This window comes from Balaenoptera physalus (genome assembly GCF_965194825.1).
Source record: "Balaenoptera physalus genome assembly, chromosome: 19".
NCBI classification, from domain to species: domain Eukaryota; kingdom Metazoa; phylum Chordata; class Mammalia; order Artiodactyla; family Balaenopteridae; genus Balaenoptera; species Balaenoptera physalus.
In genome coordinates this window covers 11,750,760-11,772,231 of record NC_138900.1, presented here as the reverse complement: position 1 = coordinate 11,772,231, position 21,472 = coordinate 11,750,760, and the positions used below count along the sequence as shown (strand labels likewise).

General features: G+C 57.1%; 1 protein-coding gene across 2 annotated transcripts; it reads left to right on the top strand.

Annotated features, from left to right (window-relative positions):
• Positions 1 to 377: 377 nt before the first annotated feature.
• ATP1A3 (ATPase Na+/K+ transporting subunit alpha 3) lies at positions 378 to 20,566 on the top strand. Of its 2 annotated transcripts, none has more exons than XM_082438576.1 (23): positions 378 to 536; positions 4,710 to 4,799; positions 4,896 to 4,955; positions 5,098 to 5,301; positions 6,749 to 6,862; positions 6,977 to 7,111; positions 7,495 to 7,612; positions 7,746 to 8,014; positions 9,287 to 9,485; positions 9,563 to 9,672; positions 9,755 to 9,889; positions 12,512 to 12,704; positions 12,997 to 13,172; positions 13,258 to 13,394; positions 14,048 to 14,198; positions 14,319 to 14,487; positions 16,932 to 17,086; positions 17,165 to 17,288; positions 18,066 to 18,211; positions 18,765 to 18,895; positions 19,423 to 19,524; positions 19,780 to 19,871; positions 20,178 to 20,566. In XM_082438576.1, exons 1-23 carry the CDS (start codon positions 531 to 533, stop codon positions 20,204 to 20,206), a joined length of 3,045 nt encoding a protein of 1,014 aa, XP_082294702.1. In that variant the 5' UTR covers positions 378 to 530; the 3' UTR covers positions 20,207 to 20,566. The 2 variants fall into 2 exon arrangements, with proteins under 2 accessions (XP_082294702.1, XP_082294701.1); XM_082438575.1 differs by having other exon boundaries at positions 4,671 to 4,799.
• Positions 20,567 to 21,472: the final 906 nt, after the last annotated feature.

The following is a 21,472-nucleotide window of genomic DNA, read 5'->3' as shown; positions in this document are numbered from 1 at the left end:
GTGATTTACGGGGCTTTCCCCCCACCCGGTGGTGTCCACCTTCCACAGCGCACTCCTCCCTCTGGTGGCACACAATGAGGGGGATTACGGGGCTATCCCCCCCCCCTCGGCGCCCCTTCCTCGGAGCCGACATCCCACACTGCGGGGGTTTCCAGGTCCCTCATTTCGGGGGTCTCCGGGTTCTCCGCCTCCCGCAGCGCTCCCCCTTCGCCGCCTCGCCGCCGCTTTGCGGAGGGTGGGGGGCGGGGAGGACAGCTGCAGTACCGGGGGCGGGGCCGCGGGCCGTCCATCAGAGCGGCGGCGCCCCTGATTGGCCAGCGCCGGCCCCCCGGCGGGCGCGGGCATATGAGGAGGCGGAGGCGGCGACCGCCGCAGACTGTGTGCAGTGGGGCTGACCGCCGAACGGACGCGCGGACCGAGGCGCGGGCGCTGCAGAGGCCCCCAGCGCGAGCCCGCGCCTGAGCCCACCCTGAGGCCGCTGCCCCGGCCCCTGCCCCGGCCGCCTGCCCCTGTCCCCCGGAGCCGCCAAGATGGGGGTAGGTGCTTGGGCCGGCCGGGCGATGCGTGTGTGTGTGTGTGTGTGTGTGTGTGTGTGTGTGTGTGTGTGTGTGACATTGTGGGTCCTGTGAGACTGGGTGTCTGCGGGGGCCGGGGACTCTGGGACCCCTGCTCTCCGGGACCCGGGTTCAGGAACCTGTGAGCCGGCGGACCCAGCCCGTCCGTGTGGTTCTGTCTCTGGTTGAGTGTGTGCGTGGGGCCACCTGGCTTGGAGGGGGTCTGTGGCGCATGTTGGTGTGTCCTTTGTGTGCGGGGCCCGCGGGGCACGGACCCGCCCTCAGCATCTCTGCCTGACCTGGTGCGGTTGCCTGCTCAGCCGTATGTGTGCGTGTGCATGTGTGCGTGTGTGTGCTCCTGGCTCTGTCAGGCCCTGCAGCACCGTCCGCCTGCGATTGTGTGGCCCGGGTTTGTGTCTGAATGTCTGCAACCGCGTCTGGGTGTGTCTGAAAGCTGGTGTTTGTGTCTGGGGGTGTTGAAGCCCGTCTGCTTCCCTGGCCAGGCGGGGACAGGTCCAGACTATGGGATGAACACCAGATGACCTCTCTTTCTCCTTCCAGGCCTGGATGGGGTGCTCCGCAATGCGGAGTGGCCTGGGGCTGCAGTGTGTGTCTAGCTCCTAATCTGGGGGAGCAGACACAGGGGCTGGGGGGAGCAGGAGAGCCATGGCGGGGAGGCTGAGAGCCTGGCTGAGGGCGTATGTATGCAAATGAGTACGTGTGTGTATGGGGGGAGGGGTTGTGCATGCCTGGCTATGCCCTTTCCTCCGTGTCCGTGTGTCCTTGTCTGTCTGTGAGTCTCTCCAGCAGATGCTGCCTCCTCCCCTGGCTGACCACCTGACCCCCGCTGCAGCCCTGGATTCCTCCCTGCGTGTCGGGCGGGGCCGTGGGGGGTTGGGAGGCGGGTGGGCTGGGATGGGTGGGATGAAGAGACAGAGAGGGTCGGGATGGGAGAGGCTAATGGAGAGGGAGTATGAAGGATGAGGAGAAAGATGGTGGATGAGGGCTGATGGGCCCAGGGATGGAGCTGGGGAATGGGGCTGCAGATCTGTGGCTTGGGGTGGGCGAGGGGAGAAGGAGAGAAGAACTGGGTGGGGAGGGGACTGGGAGACAGAAGGGGGATGTGGGAGTCAGTGATGGCTTCCAGGTAAGTGGAAATGGAGGGGAAGCCGAGGGCAGATTGGAGGAGAGGACTGGGGCTAAGTGCCTTAGAGAAGAAAGGAGCGGGAGGGTCTTAGGAAAAGACGTGAGAACAGGAGGAGAAGTGAGACTCTTTAGACATGGGAGGCAGAGACATGGGAGGCAGAGACATGGGAGGCAGAGACATGGAAAGCAGAGAGAAATGGGCAGAGACTGAGAGAGGTGCTCCGAAAGAGACAGAGAAAAAGAGACATAGAGACAAAGAGACAGACACAGGCAGAGAGACATGGAAAGATGAAGAGAGACATGAGTGGGACATAGACAAGGAGCGACAAAGAGAGAAACTGAGGCTGAGATGAGGAGACCCAAGGACAGACATTTCCTATCCAGAGACAAGCAGAGGCAGCCTGAATGATAGGAGGAGAGGACAGAGGGCAAAAGGGGAGGTCGAGGGAGAGACGCTGAGATGAGGCCTCAGGCACCTTGAAAGGGGGAGGGAGAGGCAGGCTGAGGGGCAGAGGCTGCGTGAGCTGGGCAGGTGTCAGGGGAGGCGGACCGCATGGAAAATGGCGAGGAGCCGCAGGGGCAGGCTGCAGCGAGGCAGGCGTGTCCCCCACCCTCAGAGGTGCTCCCGCCCTGCAGCGCGCCATCTGGGCCTCCTGCCTTGACTGGGAAAGCCTCGGCTCCCCCTCGAACAGATGGAAGCCCGCCCCCAAGGGAGTCTTGTCATGACAAGGGCAAGGAGGAGCCAAGGCTTGTCTGCCAGGGACTGGGGTATCCCAGCCCCTCCCCCCTCAGACCCAGGATCCAGGCCCCCGGCCCCTCCTCCCTCAGACCCAGGAGTCCAGGCCCCCAGACCCTCCTCCCTCAGACCCAGGAGTCCAGGCCCCCAGACCCTCCTCCCTCAGACCCAGGAGTCCAGGCCCCCAGACCCTCCTCCCTCAGACCCAGGAGTCCAGGAACCCACCCCTAGGCCTCATAGGGACCCAAGCATCAGCTCCCCAGCCTTCCCTGAGGTTTCAGGGGTGGGCAGCTGGTTTTCTTCCCAACTTCTCCTCTCCTGCCTTCCAGGCCTCCATCTCTTTCCTCTCCTGCCTTCCTCTTATTTCTCTAACTTGTGCCCATGACCTTATATCTCCACTCTCTCCATCCTTGGGTCTGCCCCTCCGTGGAGGCTGAGGCCCCTCCTGAAGCTGTGGGTGGAAGAGTGTCCTCCCTGTCCCCCAAGCCTCCATGTTCCACGTCAGACGCAGTGCTGCTGCAGGGCTGGCCCAGGGCCAAGCCTCCCTCCCACCCCCTGAAACCCAGGCTCCCAGGCCTCCAGGCTGCAGTAGCCTCCCAGGCTCAGCCTCCCAGTCTGGGGGCAGACAGCAGGCAGCTCAACCCTCTACAAGGTCACGAGGGGATTAGCGCTGAGCTGCACTGAGCCTGGGATCCCAGCTTGGCCCTGGACCCGTAGGATCAGTCAGCGCTCCTCTACCAGCACCCGGTCTCACCCCACCCCTCCTGCCAGCCTCCAAGGACACTGCCTTCCCCACCAGCCCAGGTCCCCAAACTGGAACCTCAGTCACTCCCCCTCACGCTGCATCCAGTTCAAGCCAAGCCCGGGGGCTTTTGCCTCTTGCTGTTCTGCACCCCAAATCCCAGCCAGCTCCTAGTCTGTCCTCCAGAGGTCTAACCATGCCAACCCCTTGTCCAAACCTATCCATGGCTCCCACCAGCCCCCAGGAGAGAGTCTAGGCCCACAGCTTGTCAGTCAAGGGCCTCAAGACTGGCTGCATGTCCAGCCAGGCCACCATCCCCGTGCACAGTAGGCTGCCTCCCAGGCGTTGGTCCCAGCTGTGACTTTCCTCCCCCTTCCTGCCAGACCTGTGGGGTCTCCCAAGATTTGCTGGGTCCTTTGAGAGACAGAGACATCCACGGGGTTGGGGAGAGAGGCCCAGAAAAAGAGCCAGGCAGAAAAGACAGGGAGAGTGATATATGGGGAGACCTTCAGCTGGAAGGACAGAGATGCCGAGATGGACTCGGAGAGGGAGAGATGCAGGGATAGAGAGGAAGATGGCAGAGCGAGATCGTGAGAGCTAGACAAACAAGATGGTTGAAACAGTAGAGACGGTTAGGGAGAGACACACCAAGCATTACAGAAAAGGAGGTACCTCGAGAGATGAAATCAGAGAGAAGCAGAGATAAGGATGGAGAAAGATACAGACAGGAAATACGGACACTCGGAGACAGTCTGAGATCCCCTCACACCAACTTGGAAAGAGATAGGAACCCAGAGAGAACCCAGAGAGACAGTCTTAGCCAGACTCAGGGAGAGAGAGTTCAAGAGATAGAAACAGATATTGTATGAGATGGAAAACATAAAGAGCCAGAGATCAGAGAGAGACCAAAATCAAAGAGAGACACGCACAGACGCAGAGACAGAGAGAGAGAGAGAGAGAGAGACGGACAATATGAAGTGATGAGGGAGAGAGAGATCAGAGAAACAGCCGCAGAGAGACAGAGATACACACACATGAAGAGAAGGAGAGATAAAGAGGTACAAGGAGACAGAGATAAAACAGAATAAGACAGAGAGGCACAAACAGAGACCTGGAGAGACAGATCGAGAGAGAGAGACAGAGGTAGCGAGAGACAGACCTACCTAGCAAGAGACAGACTAAGTGCCCAGGGAGAGGGAGAAAAAGACACAAAGAGATAAAAAGACACATGGAGACTGAAAGGGAGAGGCCTACAGAGAGAGAGAGAGAGGCACAGACAGACCCAGATGGAGACTCTCAGGGACAGAGACCCAGAGGTACATGGAGCCAGAGACGGAGAGGCCAGTAGGAAGAGATGAGACCCAGGGGTTCTCAGAGATACCCAGAGCCGCAGGGCAGAGACAGACTGAGCCCCCAGAGCCAGCCCCTGCCCAGAGACGCAGCTGCACAGACGCAGGGCTGGTGTCCCCTTGTAACCCCTTCTCGCCCGCAGTCTGGTGGCTCTGACAGCTACCGTGTCGCCACCTCGCAGGACAAGAAAGATGACAAGGGCTCGCCCAAGAAGAGCAAGGGCACCAAAGACCGCCGGGACCTGGATGACCTCAAAAAGGAGGTGGCTATGGTAAGTCCCACCCTCTGCACCCACCCAGGGCAGGCCCCACCCACCCCTGCCAGGCCTCCTCGCTCACCCGATTCCCCCCAAACTCCTGTTCCTCAGACAGAGCACAAGATGTCAGTGGAAGAGGTCTGCCGGAAATACAACACCGACTGTGTGCAGGTGGGGCCAGGCCGGAGGGAGACGGGTCCGAGGTGGGAGGGGATGGGAAGCCCTGACCCTTGGGTGCCTGGGGGCACTCGGGAAGTGTTGGGGGTGCCAGGGTTGCTCCGGGAGGGTTCTGTGTGAGTCCTGTGTCCCCTAGGGTCTGACCCACAGCAAAGCCCAGGAGATCCTGGCCCGCGATGGGCCTAACGCGCTCACGCCGCCACCCACCACCCCAGAGTGGGTCAAGTTCTGCCGCCAGCTCTTTGGGGGCTTCTCAATCCTGCTGTGGATCGGGGCCATCCTCTGCTTCCTGGCCTACGGCATCCAGGCAGGCACCGAGGACGATCCTTCTGGCGACAACGTGAGTGCCCTTCACCCTGCCGTGCCCAAGGGCTCATACACGTAGGGACACATATGCACACCCCACTTCTCCCTTTAGACTTTTCAAAGCCCAGCCTCCAACTTTTTCTCATCTAACTTTCACAATCACCCAGTGAGAGAACCAGAGAAGCTATGAGGAAAACTGGGACTCAGAAAGGCAAAGTACGGGACTTCCCTGGTGGTCCAGTGGTTAGGACTCCATGCTTCCACTGCAGTGGTCACGGGTTCGATCCCTGGCCAGGGAGCTAAGATTCCACAAGCTTCACGGCTTGACCAAAAAAAAAAAAAGGCCAAGTAACTTGCCCAAGGTCACACAGTTATAAGTGTGAGTTGGGGGGTCCATCCCAAAGCTATGTGACCTCAGCGGCCTTGAGGATAGACACCAGCAGGGGGTCATGGCCTGAAAGATGCTCAAACAGTGAGAGAGCTCACATAGAGACCCAGGCACAAGCACCTGCTGATTTGTCAGGACCCATCCTCGCAACACACGGGACCACACGGTCTCAACAGACACGATGCCCATAAACACAGACCCACATTCTGACTACATGGAGATCCTCACACACACACGTGCACACGTGCACAACAGTGCAGAGAGTCAGTGCAGACAGTCACACTTGTACACAGATTCAAACACGGCCACCTAGTTCAGACACATAGGCACAGACAGACACAGACATTTACTGACAGACAGACATAGGAAATCAAACACACACAGAGTTTCAGGCATAACCTGGTGACAGACAGAGAGATGTGAGAATCAAGTATAGACAGTATTCTCAGAAATTAAAACCTAAACAGGCGAACAGACAGACTCAGAGTCTCAGACCTACGCAGACCAACAGAGAGAGACAGAGACAGAGATCCACATACAGAGACTCAAACACAAACAGTCTCGTACATTTAAAGCCAGGCATGCAGGCAGACAGACACATTGACTTTAACACAGACAGACACATGGACAGAGAATAGCGTACACTCAGATTCTCTGACACAGGCAGAAAGACAGACAAACCCACAAAATAGAGAGATGGACAGACTCAGAGGCTCAAACACACCTATGTTCAGAAAGAGGGACTCAGGGGAATTCCCTGGCGGTCCAGTGGTTAGGACTCCGTGCTTTCACTGACGAGGGCCCGGGTTCGATCCCTGGTCAGGGAACGGCCAATAAATAAACAAATAGATAGATAGAGAGATAAGTAAATAAATACATAAACAACAAACATTTAAAAAAAAGAAAGAAAGAGGGACTCAAACATGGACAGGCAGACAGAGACACAGACCCTCAAATGGATACAACCTGAGGTCAGACATACGAATACAGACCCCCAGTGACTCAAAGCTCTCTTCCCAGGTTCCACAAACCTCGGGATGGGGGTGGTGGGGAGTTGCTCCAGGGCGGGCTGTGACCCTGCATCTCCCCACAGCTGTACCTGGGCATCGTGCTGGCGGCCGTGGTCATCATCACCGGCTGCTTCTCCTACTACCAAGAAGCCAAGAGCTCCAAGATCATGGAATCCTTCAAGAACATGGTTCCCCAGGTGAGGGGTACCCAGGAAGGGGCCAGATGGGGGTGAACGGGGGAGGCAAGGCTATGCCGAGTGACCCCAGGTAGAGGGAGTCAGGGAGGTGACTCTTCTCCATTCTACCCCCAGCAAGCCCTGGTGATCCGGGAAGGTGAGAAGATGCAGGTAAATGCTGAGGAGGTGGTGGTCGGGGACCTGGTGGAGATCAAGGGTGGAGACCGAGTCCCAGCCGACCTGCGCATCATCTCAGCCCACGGCTGCAAGGTGGGCCAGGGGCCTGGGGCCCAGCTCTGCCCTTCCTGGAGTGGCCCAGGAGTCCAGGCCCCCATCCCTTCCTCCCCCAGGACCTAGGAGTCCAGGCCCCCGGCCCCCTCCTCCCCCAGGACCCTGCAGTCCAGGCCCCCTCCTCCCTCAGACCTACAGGTACCTTAGGCCCTGGCAAGAAGCCGTGTACCGTCCCCAGCTTCAAGAGCCCAACCTCTGTCCTCCCAGACACAGGCACCCAGACTTCTAGCTGTGACTTCCAGGGACACAGCCTTCAGCCTCATTAACAAAACAAACGAACAAACAAAAATCTTGACATCTCCTCTGGACAAATGCCCCTTGACCCCAGGCCCGGGGCTGACACCTGTCTCCTGTGTCCCCAGGTGGACAACTCTTCCCTGACCGGCGAATCAGAGCCCCAGACCCGCTCCCCCGACTGCACTCACGACAACCCCTTGGAGACTCGGAACATCACCTTCTTTTCCACCAACTGCGTGGAAGGTGAGGCAGGGGGGAGGGGCGGTTCGGGCACCCAGGTGGGGCCGGGCTCGTCCAGATAGATTGTCGTGCCTCAGGGGCTCGGGGTCCCTCTGAAGCTCCCCGAGTCTCAGCCCAGTCCCCTCTGACCCCACAGGCACAGCTCGGGGTGTGGTGGTGGCCACGGGTGACCGCACCGTCATGGGCCGCATCGCCACTCTGGCTTCCGGGCTGGAGGTGGGCAAGACGCCCATCGCCATTGAGATCGAGCACTTTATCCAACTCATCACTGGCGTGGCTGTCTTCCTGGGCGTCTCCTTCTTCATCCTCTCCCTCATTCTCGGATACACCTGGCTCGAGGCTGTCATCTTCCTCATCGGCATCATCGTGGCCAATGTCCCAGAGGGCCTGCTGGCCACTGTCACTGTAAGGCCCGGACCCTCGGGTCTGAGGGAGGAGGGGGCTGGGGCCTGATGGCAACAGTCTTGATTGCAACTTGGACATCAAGGGCCAAGCCTGCCAGATGTTGAATGAGGAGGGTCCTGGGGCTCAGAGGGCCTCACTGACAAAACCAACCAACAGGGAATCCCCTGGCGGTCCAGTGGTTAGGACTCTGCGCTTTCACTGCTGAGGGCCCCCGGGTTCAATACCTGGTGGAGAACTAAGATCCCACAAGCTGAGAGGCATGGCCCAAAAAAAAAAAAAAACCAACGAAGAATCTTGAGAAACACTGCCAGTCAGAAAGGGCTAACAACCCTATCATTTTTGAAGTTAACTTACAAAATTAAGAAGCACAACCTCGTGGTGAAAAGTCTAAAGAATACATTAAAATAGTTAAAAAATAAAATAACAGTCCCGACCCACTGCCCAGCCGTCAACCCCCCTCCAGAAGCAGGCTCTCTGCGCTGTTCCCGGCAACGGTGGGCATATTGCCACGTGTGTAGTAATTGTTTTCAGGGTACACAGAAGGGACCATCCTAGGAATACTATTCTTCTCCTTGATGCTTTTACTTAATAGATCCTGCAAAGTTTTCCATATTAGCATATTCAAAGCTACTCTAAGTCAAAGGCCTTTTATTGACCTACACTATACAAACAAGAGTTGCACGTATGAAGGTACTGCCTGATGAGCTGGAGGCAACTGAACACACCCCAGGTCAGCTGCACCCAGATCTAGTTCCCCAGAAGCCCCCTCAAGACCTGTTCAGCCCCTCCCCTCCAACCCCAGGGTTACCCCTAGGATAGACTGGCTTCAAACAGTGTAGCTTTTGTACTTCACATCAGTGGAATCATTCAGCAGGAGCTCTTGTTTCTGGCTCGTTTTTCGCTGAACACTATGTTTTTGAATTTCACCCATGCAGTTGTAGGCAGCGGTTGCTTGTTCTTTTTCACTGCTGTATAGTATTTCCATCTTTTATTCCCCAATTTATTTGTCCCTACTGCTGTTAGTGGACATTTGGGTTGTTTGCAGTTTGGGACTATTATGTTGCTGCTATGAACATTCTAGTATATTTCTTTGGGGTGCATCTGAGCCCATTTTTGTGGGTCTATACCTTGGGTGGAGTGGCTGGGCGACACCCCATTCTTTGCCCAGGATTCTCTCTGGGCTGGGCAGTTGGGTTGTTGGCAGTCGTGTTGCTGGCCCAACTCCACCGCCTGACTCTACCTGTAACTCCCCTGCCCTTGCATACACCCCAGGTGTGTCTGACCCTGACCGCCAAGCGCATGGCTCGGAAGAACTGCCTTGTGAAAAACCTAGAGGCTGTAGAGACCCTGGGCTCCACATCCACCATCTGCTCGGACAAGACAGGGACCCTCACCCAGAACCGCATGACGGTCGCCCACATGTGGTTTGACAACCAGATCCACGAGGCCGACACCACTGAGGACCAGTCAGGTGAGGGTGGGGCCCAGGCAGGACCGAGGGCGCCTGGCTCCCGGACACCCCCCAGCCCTGACTCGTACCTTTCTCAGGGACTTCATTTGACAAGAGCTCGCACACCTGGGTGGCCCTGTCTCACATTGCTGGACTCTGCAACCGTGCCGTCTTCAAGGGGGGTCAGGACAACATCCCTGTGCTCAAGGTGGGTCTGGCCTCCCGCTTGCCTCAGCTTGGCCCCTGCCCGCCCCGCGCTGCTCTGCTCTGACAGCCCCCTCTCCCCACAGAGGGATGTGGCCGGCGATGCCTCCGAGTCTGCCCTGCTCAAGTGCATCGAGTTGTCCTCCGGCTCCGTGAAGCTGATGCGCGAACGCAATAAGAAAGTGGCCGAGATCCCCTTCAACTCCACCAACAAATACCAGGTACCCTGGGCTCTCCGGGAGAGTCGGCCTGGATCTCACTTTCTTTTTTTTTTTTAATTTATTTAATTAATTTATTTATTTTTTATTTTTGGCTGTGTTGGGTCTTCGTTTCTGTGCGAGGGCTTTCTCTAGTTGCGGCGAGCGGGGGCCACTCTTCATCGCGGTGCGCGGGCCTCTCACTGTCGCGGCCTCTCTTGTTGCGGAGCACAGGCTCCAGACGCGCAAGCTCAGTAGTTGTGGCTCACGGGCCTAGTTGCTCCGCCACATGTGGGAGCTTCCCAGACCAGGGCTCGAACCCGTGTCCCCTGCGTTAGCAGGCAGATTCTCAACCAGTGCACCACCAGGGAAGCCCCGTGGATCTCACTTTCTCTACGACACCCGAAAAGCAGTCAGCTCTGCCCCGCTGCCCTCCTGCTTTGGGCAAGTTATTAACTTTCCCAGAGCCTTGGTTTCCCCGTCTGTAAAATAAGCCCAAGAGTACCCACCCAGTGGGGAGAGGAACACAGACTCGGGAGTGAGAGCAATATCTCTGTTGGAGTGAGCGGCAGGGGAGTAAACGTCTTCCTGCAGCAGAGCGGGAACCAGCCGGAGATCTCATTCATCCATTCAACAAATATTTTTTTGAGCAGCAACTACGTGTCAGAGGCACTTGTGTTAGGTGCTGGGGATACAGACGGCAGGGAAGTCCCTCCTCTCACGGAACTTATGCTCTAGTGCCAGGAGACAGACAATGACAAAGGATGAGAACATTAGGAAATTTGGAATATGTCAGCCAGTCACCATGCTGAGGGAGGGAGCCCTGCAGGCGTCTGGGGGCAGCGGGCACAGCGTGTGCAAAGGTCTTGACGAAGGAGTGTGTTGATGTACTGAATAGCCAGGCAATGTCAAGCCAGGAAACGTGGTGGGAGGGGAGGGCAGTGGGTGCTGGGTCAGGTCCCCTAGGGCCTTGTGGACACGACTTGGGTGTGACCCTCAGGGGGACATGAGCCACCGAGCAGAGGCAAGATGGGACCTGACTCACATTTATAAAAACTGCTTTATTGAGAGATACAGTTCACACACCATAGCTCACCCACTTAATGTGCATAATTCAATAGTTTTAGTATATTCACCGATACATGCTATCATCTGCCCAGTCAGGTTTTTAAAAAATATTTATTTATTTATTCATTTATTTTGGCTGCTCCGGGTCTTAGTTGTGGCATGCGGGATCTTTAGTTGCTGCATGCACGTGGGATCTAGTTCCCTGACCAGGGATCGAACCCGGGCCCCCTGCATTGGGAGCTCAGAGTCTTACCCACTGGACCACCAGGGAAGTCCCCACCCAGTCAGTTTTAGAGCATTTCCGTCACCTCAAAAAGCAACCTCACACTCCTTGGCTTTATCCCCCTACCTCCCCCCGTCTCCCCGAGCCCTAAGCAACCACTAATCTACGTTCTGTCTCTATGCACTTGCCTATTCTGGACACCTCATATAAACAGAATCATACGATATGTGTTTTTTGATGTCTGGCTTCTTTCACTGAGCATGATGTTTTCAAGGTTCCTCCATGTTGTAGCATATATCAGTGCTTCATTCCTTTTTATGGCTGAATAATTTTGCATTGTATGGATAGACCACATTTTGTCTATCCATTCATCTGCCAATGGACATTTGGGTTATGTGCACCCTTTGGCTACTATGAATAATGCTGCTGTGAACGTTCGCCTCCAAGTTTTTGTGTGGACATCGTTTGCATGTCTCTTGGATATATATCTGGGAATTGCTGGCTTATGTGGTAACTCTGTTTAACCTTTTGGGGGACTGCCAGAGACTGTTTTCCAAAGTGGCTGAACCATTTTTCACTGACTCTAATATTGTTTTTTAAATATTTATTTATTTGGCTGTGCCGGGTCTTAGCTGCGGCACACAGGATCTTCGTTGCCTCGTGAGGGATCTTTAGTTGCGGCATGCGAACTCTTAGCTGCAGCATGTGGGATCTAGTTCCCTGATCAGGGATCGAACCCAGGCCCCCTGCATTGGGAGCGCGGAGTCTTAGCCGCCGGGCCACCAGTGAAGTCCCGTGACTCTCATATTTTAAAGGCTCCTTCTGGCTGCCATGGGGAGGAAATATTATGGGGAGGGGAGGGAAGAAACAGGGACTCAGTGTGGAGGCTGCTGTGATATTTCATGACACACGGTGGTGGCCGGATGGGAGGGCAGAGGAGGTGAGAAGAGGTCAGAATCTGGGTACTTCAGGGGTGAGCTGACCAGATTCGGTGATGGGTCAGGTGCAGGATGAGAGGTTGTCGGGCAAGGCAGAGAGAGAAGCACGTATCCTAAGGACCCCTGAGATTTCTGCGAGAGAGACACAGAGGGCAAGAAATATCTGCGAGACGGAGAGACAGAAACGGGCAGGGATGAGCAGAGGTCTCTGTGAGAGAGCCCGAGAAACAGATGAAGATCTCTCGGGTAGAGAGATTTGGGCAGTGCCCTCTGGGGCAGCCTGGCGGTGGTCTGTCCTGGCACCCGTGGCTCTGGACGGGGCGGCGGGGGGGGTCCTCTTCCCCAGCTGGGTGCAAGGCAGCCTCTGGGTCCCTCGCTGTGAGGCTCAGGCGCGGCCGCCCTCTGCCCTGTCCACAGCTCTCCATCCACGAGACCGAGGACCCCAATGACAACCGGTACCTGCTGGTGATGAAGGGCGCCCCCGAGCGCATCCTGGACCGCTGCTCCACCATCCTGCTGCAGGGCAAGGAGCAGCCGCTGGACGAGGAGATGAAGGAGGCTTTCCAGAACGCCTACCTCGAGCTCGGGGGCCTGGGCGAGCGCGTGCTTGGTGCGCACCAAGGGTGGGGCCAAGTTGGGGCAGGGGCTGGGCCAGCTCTGGGGGCCCCTTGAGGGTAAGGAGGGACGTGAGGCTGCCCAGAGCCTGGCTCAGAATAGGGCCTCCCAGAATGCACCGTGAATGAATGAATGAATGAATGAATGAGACCGGAAGGCGTCTTTCAGACATGCGTGTTGACTGACTGTCTGGCCAACGAGGGAGCCTGACTGCCGGGACCGGGAGCTGTGGGCAGGAGGCAGGGAGGACCGAGGCTGGAGCCCCTGTGCCCCTCTCCCTGCACCAGGTTTCTGCCATTACTACCTGCCCGAGGAGCAGTTCCCTAAGGGCTTTGCCTTCGACTGTGACGATGTGAACTTCACCACCGACAACCTCTGCTTCGTGGGCCTCATGTCCATGATCGACCCTCCCCGGGCAGCCGTCCCTGACGCGGTGGGCAAGTGCCGCAGCGCGGGCATCAAGGTGTGGCCCGGGGCAGCAGGGGAGGCAGGGCCAGGGCCCCAGCGGCCAGCGGTGAGGCTGGACCGTTTGCACATGATGCCCGCAGGTCATCATGGTCACGGGCGATCACCCCATCACGGCAAAGGCCATTGCCAAGGGCGTGGGCATCATCTCCGAGGGCAACGAGACCGTGGAGGACATCGCCGCCCGGCTCAACATTCCCGTCAGCCAGGTCAACCCCCGGTGAGCCCTGCCCTGCCCAGCTCAGGTCCCTCTGGGACTGCGGGTCCCCCTCCTCCTGGGCCTCCTCCGTTGACTCAGCATCTGGGTCCTGTTCCTCTTCCATCGTGAGGATGGGCAGCCTGGTGTTGCAGCTGCGTGGGGTTAGCAAGGGGTAGGGTCACATCCCAGCTTTGCCACACATGAGCTGTGTGACCTTGGGCAAGTCACGTAGCCTCTCTGTGCCTCAGTTTCCTCCTCTCTAAAATGGGCTGCTAGTAATTCACATCTGAGAGGATTCTATGAGACCCCTTATTTCTGCATCCGTCATTCTCTCTTCCCATCTCTCTTTTATGTCTTTGTCTCTGTCTCTCTCTGTCTCTCATCTCTGTTCTGACTTCCTTAGCTTTCCCACCCTCATGTCTCTCTGTGTCTGTCTCTATTTCCTAGTTGCCTGCATATCTCTGTTCCTCTAAGTCCAGTGTCCCAAGGTTCTTCCTGAGGTCTGCCCTCCATCCCTCCTACTGCAGCCCCCTCCTCCCCTCCTTCCCTTTCATCTCTGATCCCCTGAGCCCTTGTCCCTCTCTCAGAGCCTGGTCCTCTGTCTCTCCTGTCTGTGAGTCTGTCCAACAGGTGTCACTGCCCCACATGTCCTGAACACTCTCTGCTCTTCCCAGGGATGCCAAGGCCTGTGTGATCCATGGCACCGACCTCAAGGACTTCACCTCTGAGCAAATCGACGAGATCCTGCAGAACCACACTGAGATCGTCTTCGCCCGCACTTCCCCCCAGCAGAAGCTCATCATTGTGGAGGGCTGTCAGAGACAGGTGGGCTCGGGCTGGGGTCCCTCGGAGGAGGGGGCCGGGGGTCTGGACTCCGGGGTCCTTGCTGAGAAGAGGGTTTGGGGCCAGGCCTCTGGGCGTCATCCTCACCCTCTCTCCCTCCAGGGAGCCATCGTGGCTGTGACTGGGGATGGCGTGAACGACTCCCCCGCCCTGAAGAAGGCTGACATCGGGGTGGCCATGGGCATTGCCGGCTCTGACGTCTCCAAACAGGCAGCAGACATGATTCTGCTGGATGACAACTTTGCCTCCATTGTCACGGGTGTGGAGGAGGGTGAGTGAGTTGGCCCAGGTGGCCCTGGAGACTGGGGTCCCTGCATGAAGCCCGAGAAGGGGGAGGGGAACAGGCCAGGGCTGCAGCAGATGCACGGCGGGAGACCACAGAATCCCACCAGGCCCCCGGCAGAGGCTGAGCTTGTCGTTTTCAGTTTTCTTCCCCTGCGGAGTTGGGGGCTCCCTGGGGGCAGGACTCAGCCAACGCACTTCTGGGTCCCAGTGTCGCCCAGCACAGGCCCAGTCTGGTGGGCAAGGCACATTCGGAAACATTAAAAGACAACACTCATGGGGATTTCCCTGGCAGTCCAGTGGTTAAGACTTCGCCTTCCAATGCAGGAGGTGCGGGTTCGATCCCTGGTTGGGGGGCTGGGATCCCACATGCCTCAGGGCCAAAACACCAAAACAGAAAACAGAAGCAATACTGTAACAAATTCAATAAAGACTTTAAAAATGGTCCACATCAAAAAAGTCTTTAAAAAAAATACTCATAAGTACAACCTCAGGGAAGCAGAGGGTCCTGAGGGAGCCCTGAAGAGGCCCCTCACCCACCCTGGAGTCAGGGGCCAAGGAAGCCTCCCCAAGTGGACAGGGATGGCCTGTGCCAAGTCCCTAGGGCCATGTGGGAATTTTCACGTAGAAAAGTGCCAGCAAAGGGAGTTGCAGACAGAGGCAAGGCCTCAAGGTCTCAGGCGGGGCCGCCGGGCATCACCTCCTGACGGGCCTGGATGCGGCCACAGATGGGGCTTGTTCACATTCAGTTTTATTCTGATTATCAAAGTAATTCATGATAATTATAGAAAATGTAGAAAAGCATTAAGAAGCAAATTGGAATCACCCGTAATCTTACCATCCAGAGATAATCACTGTTCATGCTGTGCTGCATTTTCTTCCAGTCTCTCTCTCCTATATGAAATGTCCCCAGCGTAAAAAATAACTCATGATAAGAGAGAATTCAAACGGTAAAAGCTGAGCCTACAGTGTCAGGTTCAATGCCCTTATCCCTTGTCTCCTGTGGCCCAGAGGACACATGGTTAACCCTTTCTCATCCCCAAGACATCCTCCGTGCACCTGCAGAGCACACACTCACGGAGGCGTTCACGCCGCCCAGACATTTATTGGGCCCCTTACCTTGTGTATGGTGCCGGGGGCTGGAGATACAGCTGTGAGCAGAGCAGACATGGGTCCTTGCCCTCAAGGAGCTGGGAGAGACAGCCTTCTGCAAGTTAACAAACAAATTGTAGCATAACAAACATAATTACATATTGTGACAAGTGCTAAGAAGAAAACCAGCAGGGTGCTGTGATAGATGGGGTCCTACCTATTTATTTATTTATTTTTTGGCCGCGCCGCGCAGTTTGCGGGATCTGAGTGCCCTAACCAGGGATCGAACCCGCGCCCCCTGCAGTGGAAGTGTAGAGTCTTAACCACTGGACCTCCAGGGAAGTCCTCTGTGCCTTCTTAGTGACACACCTTGTTGCTCATCTCAGCACACGGGGGAAGGTGGAGGGAGGGGCTGGCTGGGTTCATCTTTAGTTTCTTTTTACTTTATACACACTGTACTGCTGGAATCTTTATTGGGATATAGCATTCACACAAAGTCAGGCAGCTCCGTGACTTTTTATGCACGCACACACCCACACAACCACCGGACCCCCATCAAGATAGAGAACACTTCCAGCCTCCCGTTAGGGTTCTATCAGGTCCCCTCCAGTCTATATCCCCCCTCCCAGAAATAACCACTATCCTGACCTTCAGCACCATGGGTTCGTTTCCAACCTCTTCCAAATGGAATCATGTGATACGAATGCTTCTGTGTCTGGCTTTTTTTCACTCATCATAACCTCAGTGAGATTCATCCATGGAGTTGGGGGTGTCAGGAGCTCGTTCCTTTTTCTCGCCGGGTGGTATTCCTTTGTATGGACGGACCACAGTTTACTTATCCACTCACCTACTGATGGCCAGCGGGTCAGTTCTGGTTTTGGGCTATTATAACTAATGCCATGGTGAACATTCTTGTACTTGCTTTTTGGTGGACATAAACACTCATTTCTCTTGCGTATAAACCTAAGGTGAGGATTGCTGGGTCAATAACACAGGGATGTTTAACTTGTAACAGAAACTGCTGGGAGTTCCCTGGTGGTCCAGTGGTTAGAACTCCATGCTTTCGCTGCCAAGGGCGCTGGTTTGATCCCCGGTTGGGGAACTAAGATCCCGCTAGCCACACTGTGCGGCCAAAAAAAGAAAAGAAACTACCAAGCAGTCTTCCGAAGTGGTTGTATTTTGAGAATGTTTGAACAGGGGCAACATGGTTGGGCATCTGTATGGAAAGGCAGGTGGTGGGGGGATGGATTAGAAAGGATGCGTGGACCGGGCAGGGAAGGGGCGGAGGGACTAGGGTGCCCTGGCGTGGGTGCCGAGGTCTGAGCCTGCCCCTGCCAACAGGCCGCCTGATCTTCGACAACCTGAAGAAGTCCATCGCCTACACCCTGACCAGCAACATCCCCGAGATCACGCCCTTCCTGCTGTTCATCATGGCCAACATCCCACTGCCTCTGGGCACCATCACCATCCTCTGCATCGACCTGGGCACTGACATGGTGAGGCCCCGGCCACCCCCAGGCTCCGGGAGGGTAGGTTTCCCCACCCTCCCCGACTTACCGGCCTCTCCTGCCCAGGTCCCTGCCATCTCGCTGGCGTACGAGGCTGCCGAGAGTGACATCATGAAGAGACAGCCCAGGAACCCACGCACTGACAAGCTGGTCAATGAGAGACTCATCAGCATGGCCTACGGACAGATCGGTGAGGACCTGGGGACCCCGCCTCACTTATGGCTGGACGCCCAGTGCCTGGCCCACCGTGGGTGCTCAGAAACCTTGTGCTGAATGAGTGCAGTGAAAAGTAGGACCTGGTGCTGGAGGTTTGGAAGGAGTGACTTACAGATGGGTGGTGGTCACCAAGGTGGGGCTGGCACAGGTGGAGGAAAGGCCCGGGGCTGCACCCGGGGAGCACATGGGATACTGAGTGGCAGATCAGGGCTGGCCCCAGGATGGCCACTCCACTGCTCCACCCGCCACCGTGATGGGAAGGACCAGTCAGCCTGTGAGCTCTCTGAGGGCAGGAGTGAGCCCCACGCCCCACTGCCTTCTCCTCCATCTTTGCTGGAGGTGAGGTGTGCAGTCTTACAGGTGCTGAGTGCCCTGTAGCTGGGAGTGTCCCAGGAAGCAGAGGCTTGGTGGCGGTGGTCAGAGGCCTAGGGAGGTCATTCCTGCCTAGGGGGTCCTCAGGGGTTTCCTGACGTCCAGGTGGCCTGGCTCAGGTGGGAGGGAGCCTCCAGGTTCTCCCCTCAGGAGAGCCCCGTCTCCAAGGTTCCTGCTCCAGGGGGCCAATCTCAGGGGCTCACCACCAGGGGGCACCCTCAGATGGCCCTCTGGGAGCTCAGCCCCGGATGACGTCAGGCAAGAGGACCGGGTAGCTCGCCATCCTCGCGGTGTGGGTCTCAAGGGGCCTCAGAGGTGCCCTGGGCTGGCTGCCTGCCCCACCTGAGCCTCTCCTCATCTCCCTTCTCTCCTCCCCCAGGAATGATCCAGGCTCTTGGTGGCTTCTTCTCCTACTTTGTGATCCTGGCAGAAAATGGCTTCTTGCCTGGCAACCTGGTGGGCATCCGGCTGAACTGGGATGACCGCACCGTCAACGACCTGGAGGACAGTTACGGGCAGCAGTGGGTGCGTAGGGCTGGGTCCCACAGCACGGCCTGGGACCTCCCAGGCGGGGTCCCTGCCCGCAGCACCCTGGGCTGGGGCGAGCCGTCCCAACCATGCAGGGGCAGCTTCCTGTGATGGTCGCTCTGCCCCAGGGGCGGCATCAAGATCCTCGCCGGACACAAGGGGCCTCCTGGCGCTCTTGCCCCAGCCCATCATGGTCCTGGCCACCGGCCATGCTCTCTGCCCCACCAGGCCTTTGCTGCCCTCTTCCCCATCTCTGTCTGTGCCTTCAAAGCCCAGCTGGCGTGCCCTCAGGAGGCCCCCAGGATCTCTGGTCCACAACCGAGGTCACCATTACCCTCTCTCATTCCTTGTACATTTCCTGACTCTTCCCGCGGGGCTCTGAGCTACAGAGGGAAGACACGCCCCTTAGGGGATCCCATCTGGACAGAGTCCCCGCTTTGCCCTGGGGTCCCACGCAGGGGCGCAGACAAGGAGCACGTGGGCCTGGGGTGGGGCCTGGGGCTGCGGCCACACTGACCGCCGACCGGCACACGCATCATCGCCCTTGCAGACCTACGAGCAGAGGAAAGTGGTGGAGTTCACGTGCCACACGGCCTTCTTCGTGAGCATAGTGGTCGTGCAGTGGGCTGACCTGATCATCTGCAAGACCAGGAGGAACTCCGTCTTCCAGCAGGGCATGAAGTGAGGGCCGCGGGCGCCGGGCCTGCTCTCTGTCCCGCCCCATGTCTGTCTGTCTGTCTGTCTGTTTCAGTTTTGCCTCTGAGTTGATTTTCTCTCCAGTGGTCACATCTATCTTGGATTCTCTGTCTCTCTCTCTCTCTATGTGTGTGTGTGCACACTGCTGGGGTGTCCCTGGTCCCTCTCCAGATCTGCTTTATCTTCTTTTTTGGCCGCACGGCATGTGGGATCTTAGTTCCCCCACCAGAGATGGAACCCTGCAGTGGAAGCGCAGAGTCCTAACCACTGGACCACCAGGGAATTCCATGCTGTATCTTTTCATACCCCTGCCTGTGTGTCACTGTCTCTGTCTTTATACTTCAGTGTCACCATCTCCCTGGACCCGTCTGTGCCTCTCTCCCTCTTTCGGTCTCCATCTCTGTGTGCCTCCGTGTCTGTCTTTGTGCGTCTGCCCTTGGCAGAGCCTCTGTCTCGGTGGGATGGGGGTGCCTGCTCGAGTTCTCTGGGTCCAGCCCTGCCTGTACCTCCAGGAACAAGATCCTGATCTTCGGGTTGTTTGAGGAGACGGCCCTGGCTGCCTTCCTGTCCTACTGCCCCGGCATGGACGTGGCCCTTCGCATGTACCCTCTCAAGTGAGTGCCCCCTCCCCTGCCATGTACCACCTGCTCCAGGTTCCTCCGGGGAGCCTTCCCCGCGGGACGCCCTCACGGCGGGGGGGGGCGCTGTGTGGCCCGGGCACCCCTCACCTTGGGCACGAAGGACCAGGGGAGCATCCTCGCAGTGCGGCCCTGCCTGTCCTCTGGGACTCTGCCTCTGTGTGTCCCCCCCCGCCCCCCACCCCGGTCTCCGCCCCACACTGACACCCTCCTGCTCTTCCGTCTCCGCAGGCCCAGCTGGTGGTTCTGTGCCTTCCCCTACAGTTTTCTCATCTTCGTCTATGATGAAATCCGCAAACTCATCCTGCGCAGGAACCCCGGGGGTGAGGGGCTAACTGGGTACAGGGGGGAGGCTGGGGGGACGGGACGGGGCAGCTGGAAGGGGAGGCGAGAGAGCGCTGTGTGACTGATACTAACCTCACTCTCTGTTTCCCCCCAACCCCCTCCCTCCTGCATCGTCTCTCCACCCTCTTTGCAACTCTTCTCTCTTCGCCTCCTCCTTTCTGTGTCTTTCCCTGTGTCTCTGCCCCTTTTGGTTTCTTTCTGTGCCGCTGTCTGTCTGTCTCTGCTTGTGCTTCTCTCCCTGCCGTCTCCCTCTCATCTGTTTCTTTCCTCCTTTGTCTCTCCAGGTTGGGTGGAGAAGGAAACCTACTACTGACCTCAACCCCACCACATCGCCCGTCTCTTCCCTGCCCCCCAAGCCCAGGACAGCCCACTCCGGTCCCCCTCATTTTGTATTCTGGGGGGAGGGGCCCTCTCTCCCCTTGGCCCCACCCCCTCAAGTTATCTCCCGCCTCCCTCCCCCTCTTCCCCCTCTGGCTGGCTTCTCTCCCCGCCCCCGCACCTCCCCACCCCCTGCCTCTCTCCTCTCTCTCTTTTGTGTGTGTCTGTTCCTCTCCCTCTCCTCATCCCTGCCACCCAGCCCCCTCCCTGGGCTCTTTTTTACTCCCCGTCACCCCCTGGCTGACGCCGTCTCTGGTTCTGGACAATTATCAAATATATCAGTGGGGACAGAGAAGCCGTGTGTGTGTCGTGCTTGCTTTGTGGACCCGGGGTGTGGGCAGGACGGTGTTCCCTGTGCTGGCACCCGTGGCTGGGTGATTCACAGAACCCCAGGAATTTAGCCTGGCATGAGCTTGGGAGTCATGGAATCTCAAAGTCATCAAATCATGGAGTTGTAGCCCCACAAGGGTTAGAGTGAGAGCACCTTGAATTCGCCAGGAGATGGGATCATGGGATCAGAACAGGGGAGAGGAAGGGAATCAGACTCTGGATCCTCTTGTATTGGAGAGGTCCCCGGGGAGGCGATGATGCTAATGGTTCATTGAACTCCCACTCTGTGCTCTGCCCTCTTCTAAGCACTCTACGTGTATTAGCTCACTCAATCTTCACAAGGCACAGAGAGGGAAAGTGACCTGCCCAAGGTCACACAGCTGAGAGGTGACAAATCTGGGATTTGAACCTAGGCTGTCCAAGCTCTAAGTCACTATTGCTCTTCTCTCTCTTTTTGTTGAGATAAACTTTCATACAGTGATGTGCACAAGTCTCAAGGGCACAGCTCAGCGATTTAAAAAATTACTTCCATGTAGCCACTAGCCATAAAGTTCTCTCATGCCCCTTTCCAGTCAGCCCCCCTCCAGAGGTAACTGCTGATCTGCTTTCTGTCACCATCGTTTAGTTGTACCAGTTCTTGGCCTTTGTAGAAATGCAGCCTTACAGCATGCTGTCTCGTGTGTCTGGCTTCCTGTCCTCCACACCACGTCTATGAGAGTCAGCCACAGTGTTCCGTGTATCAGTAGCCTGCTCTTTTTCATTGCTGCGGAGTTTTCCACTGTGTGACTATTACACGATTTGTTGATCCATTTTCTTGTTGATGGACGTTTGCTGTTTCCACTTTGGAAGCCTCTAGGAAGAGGAACATTCT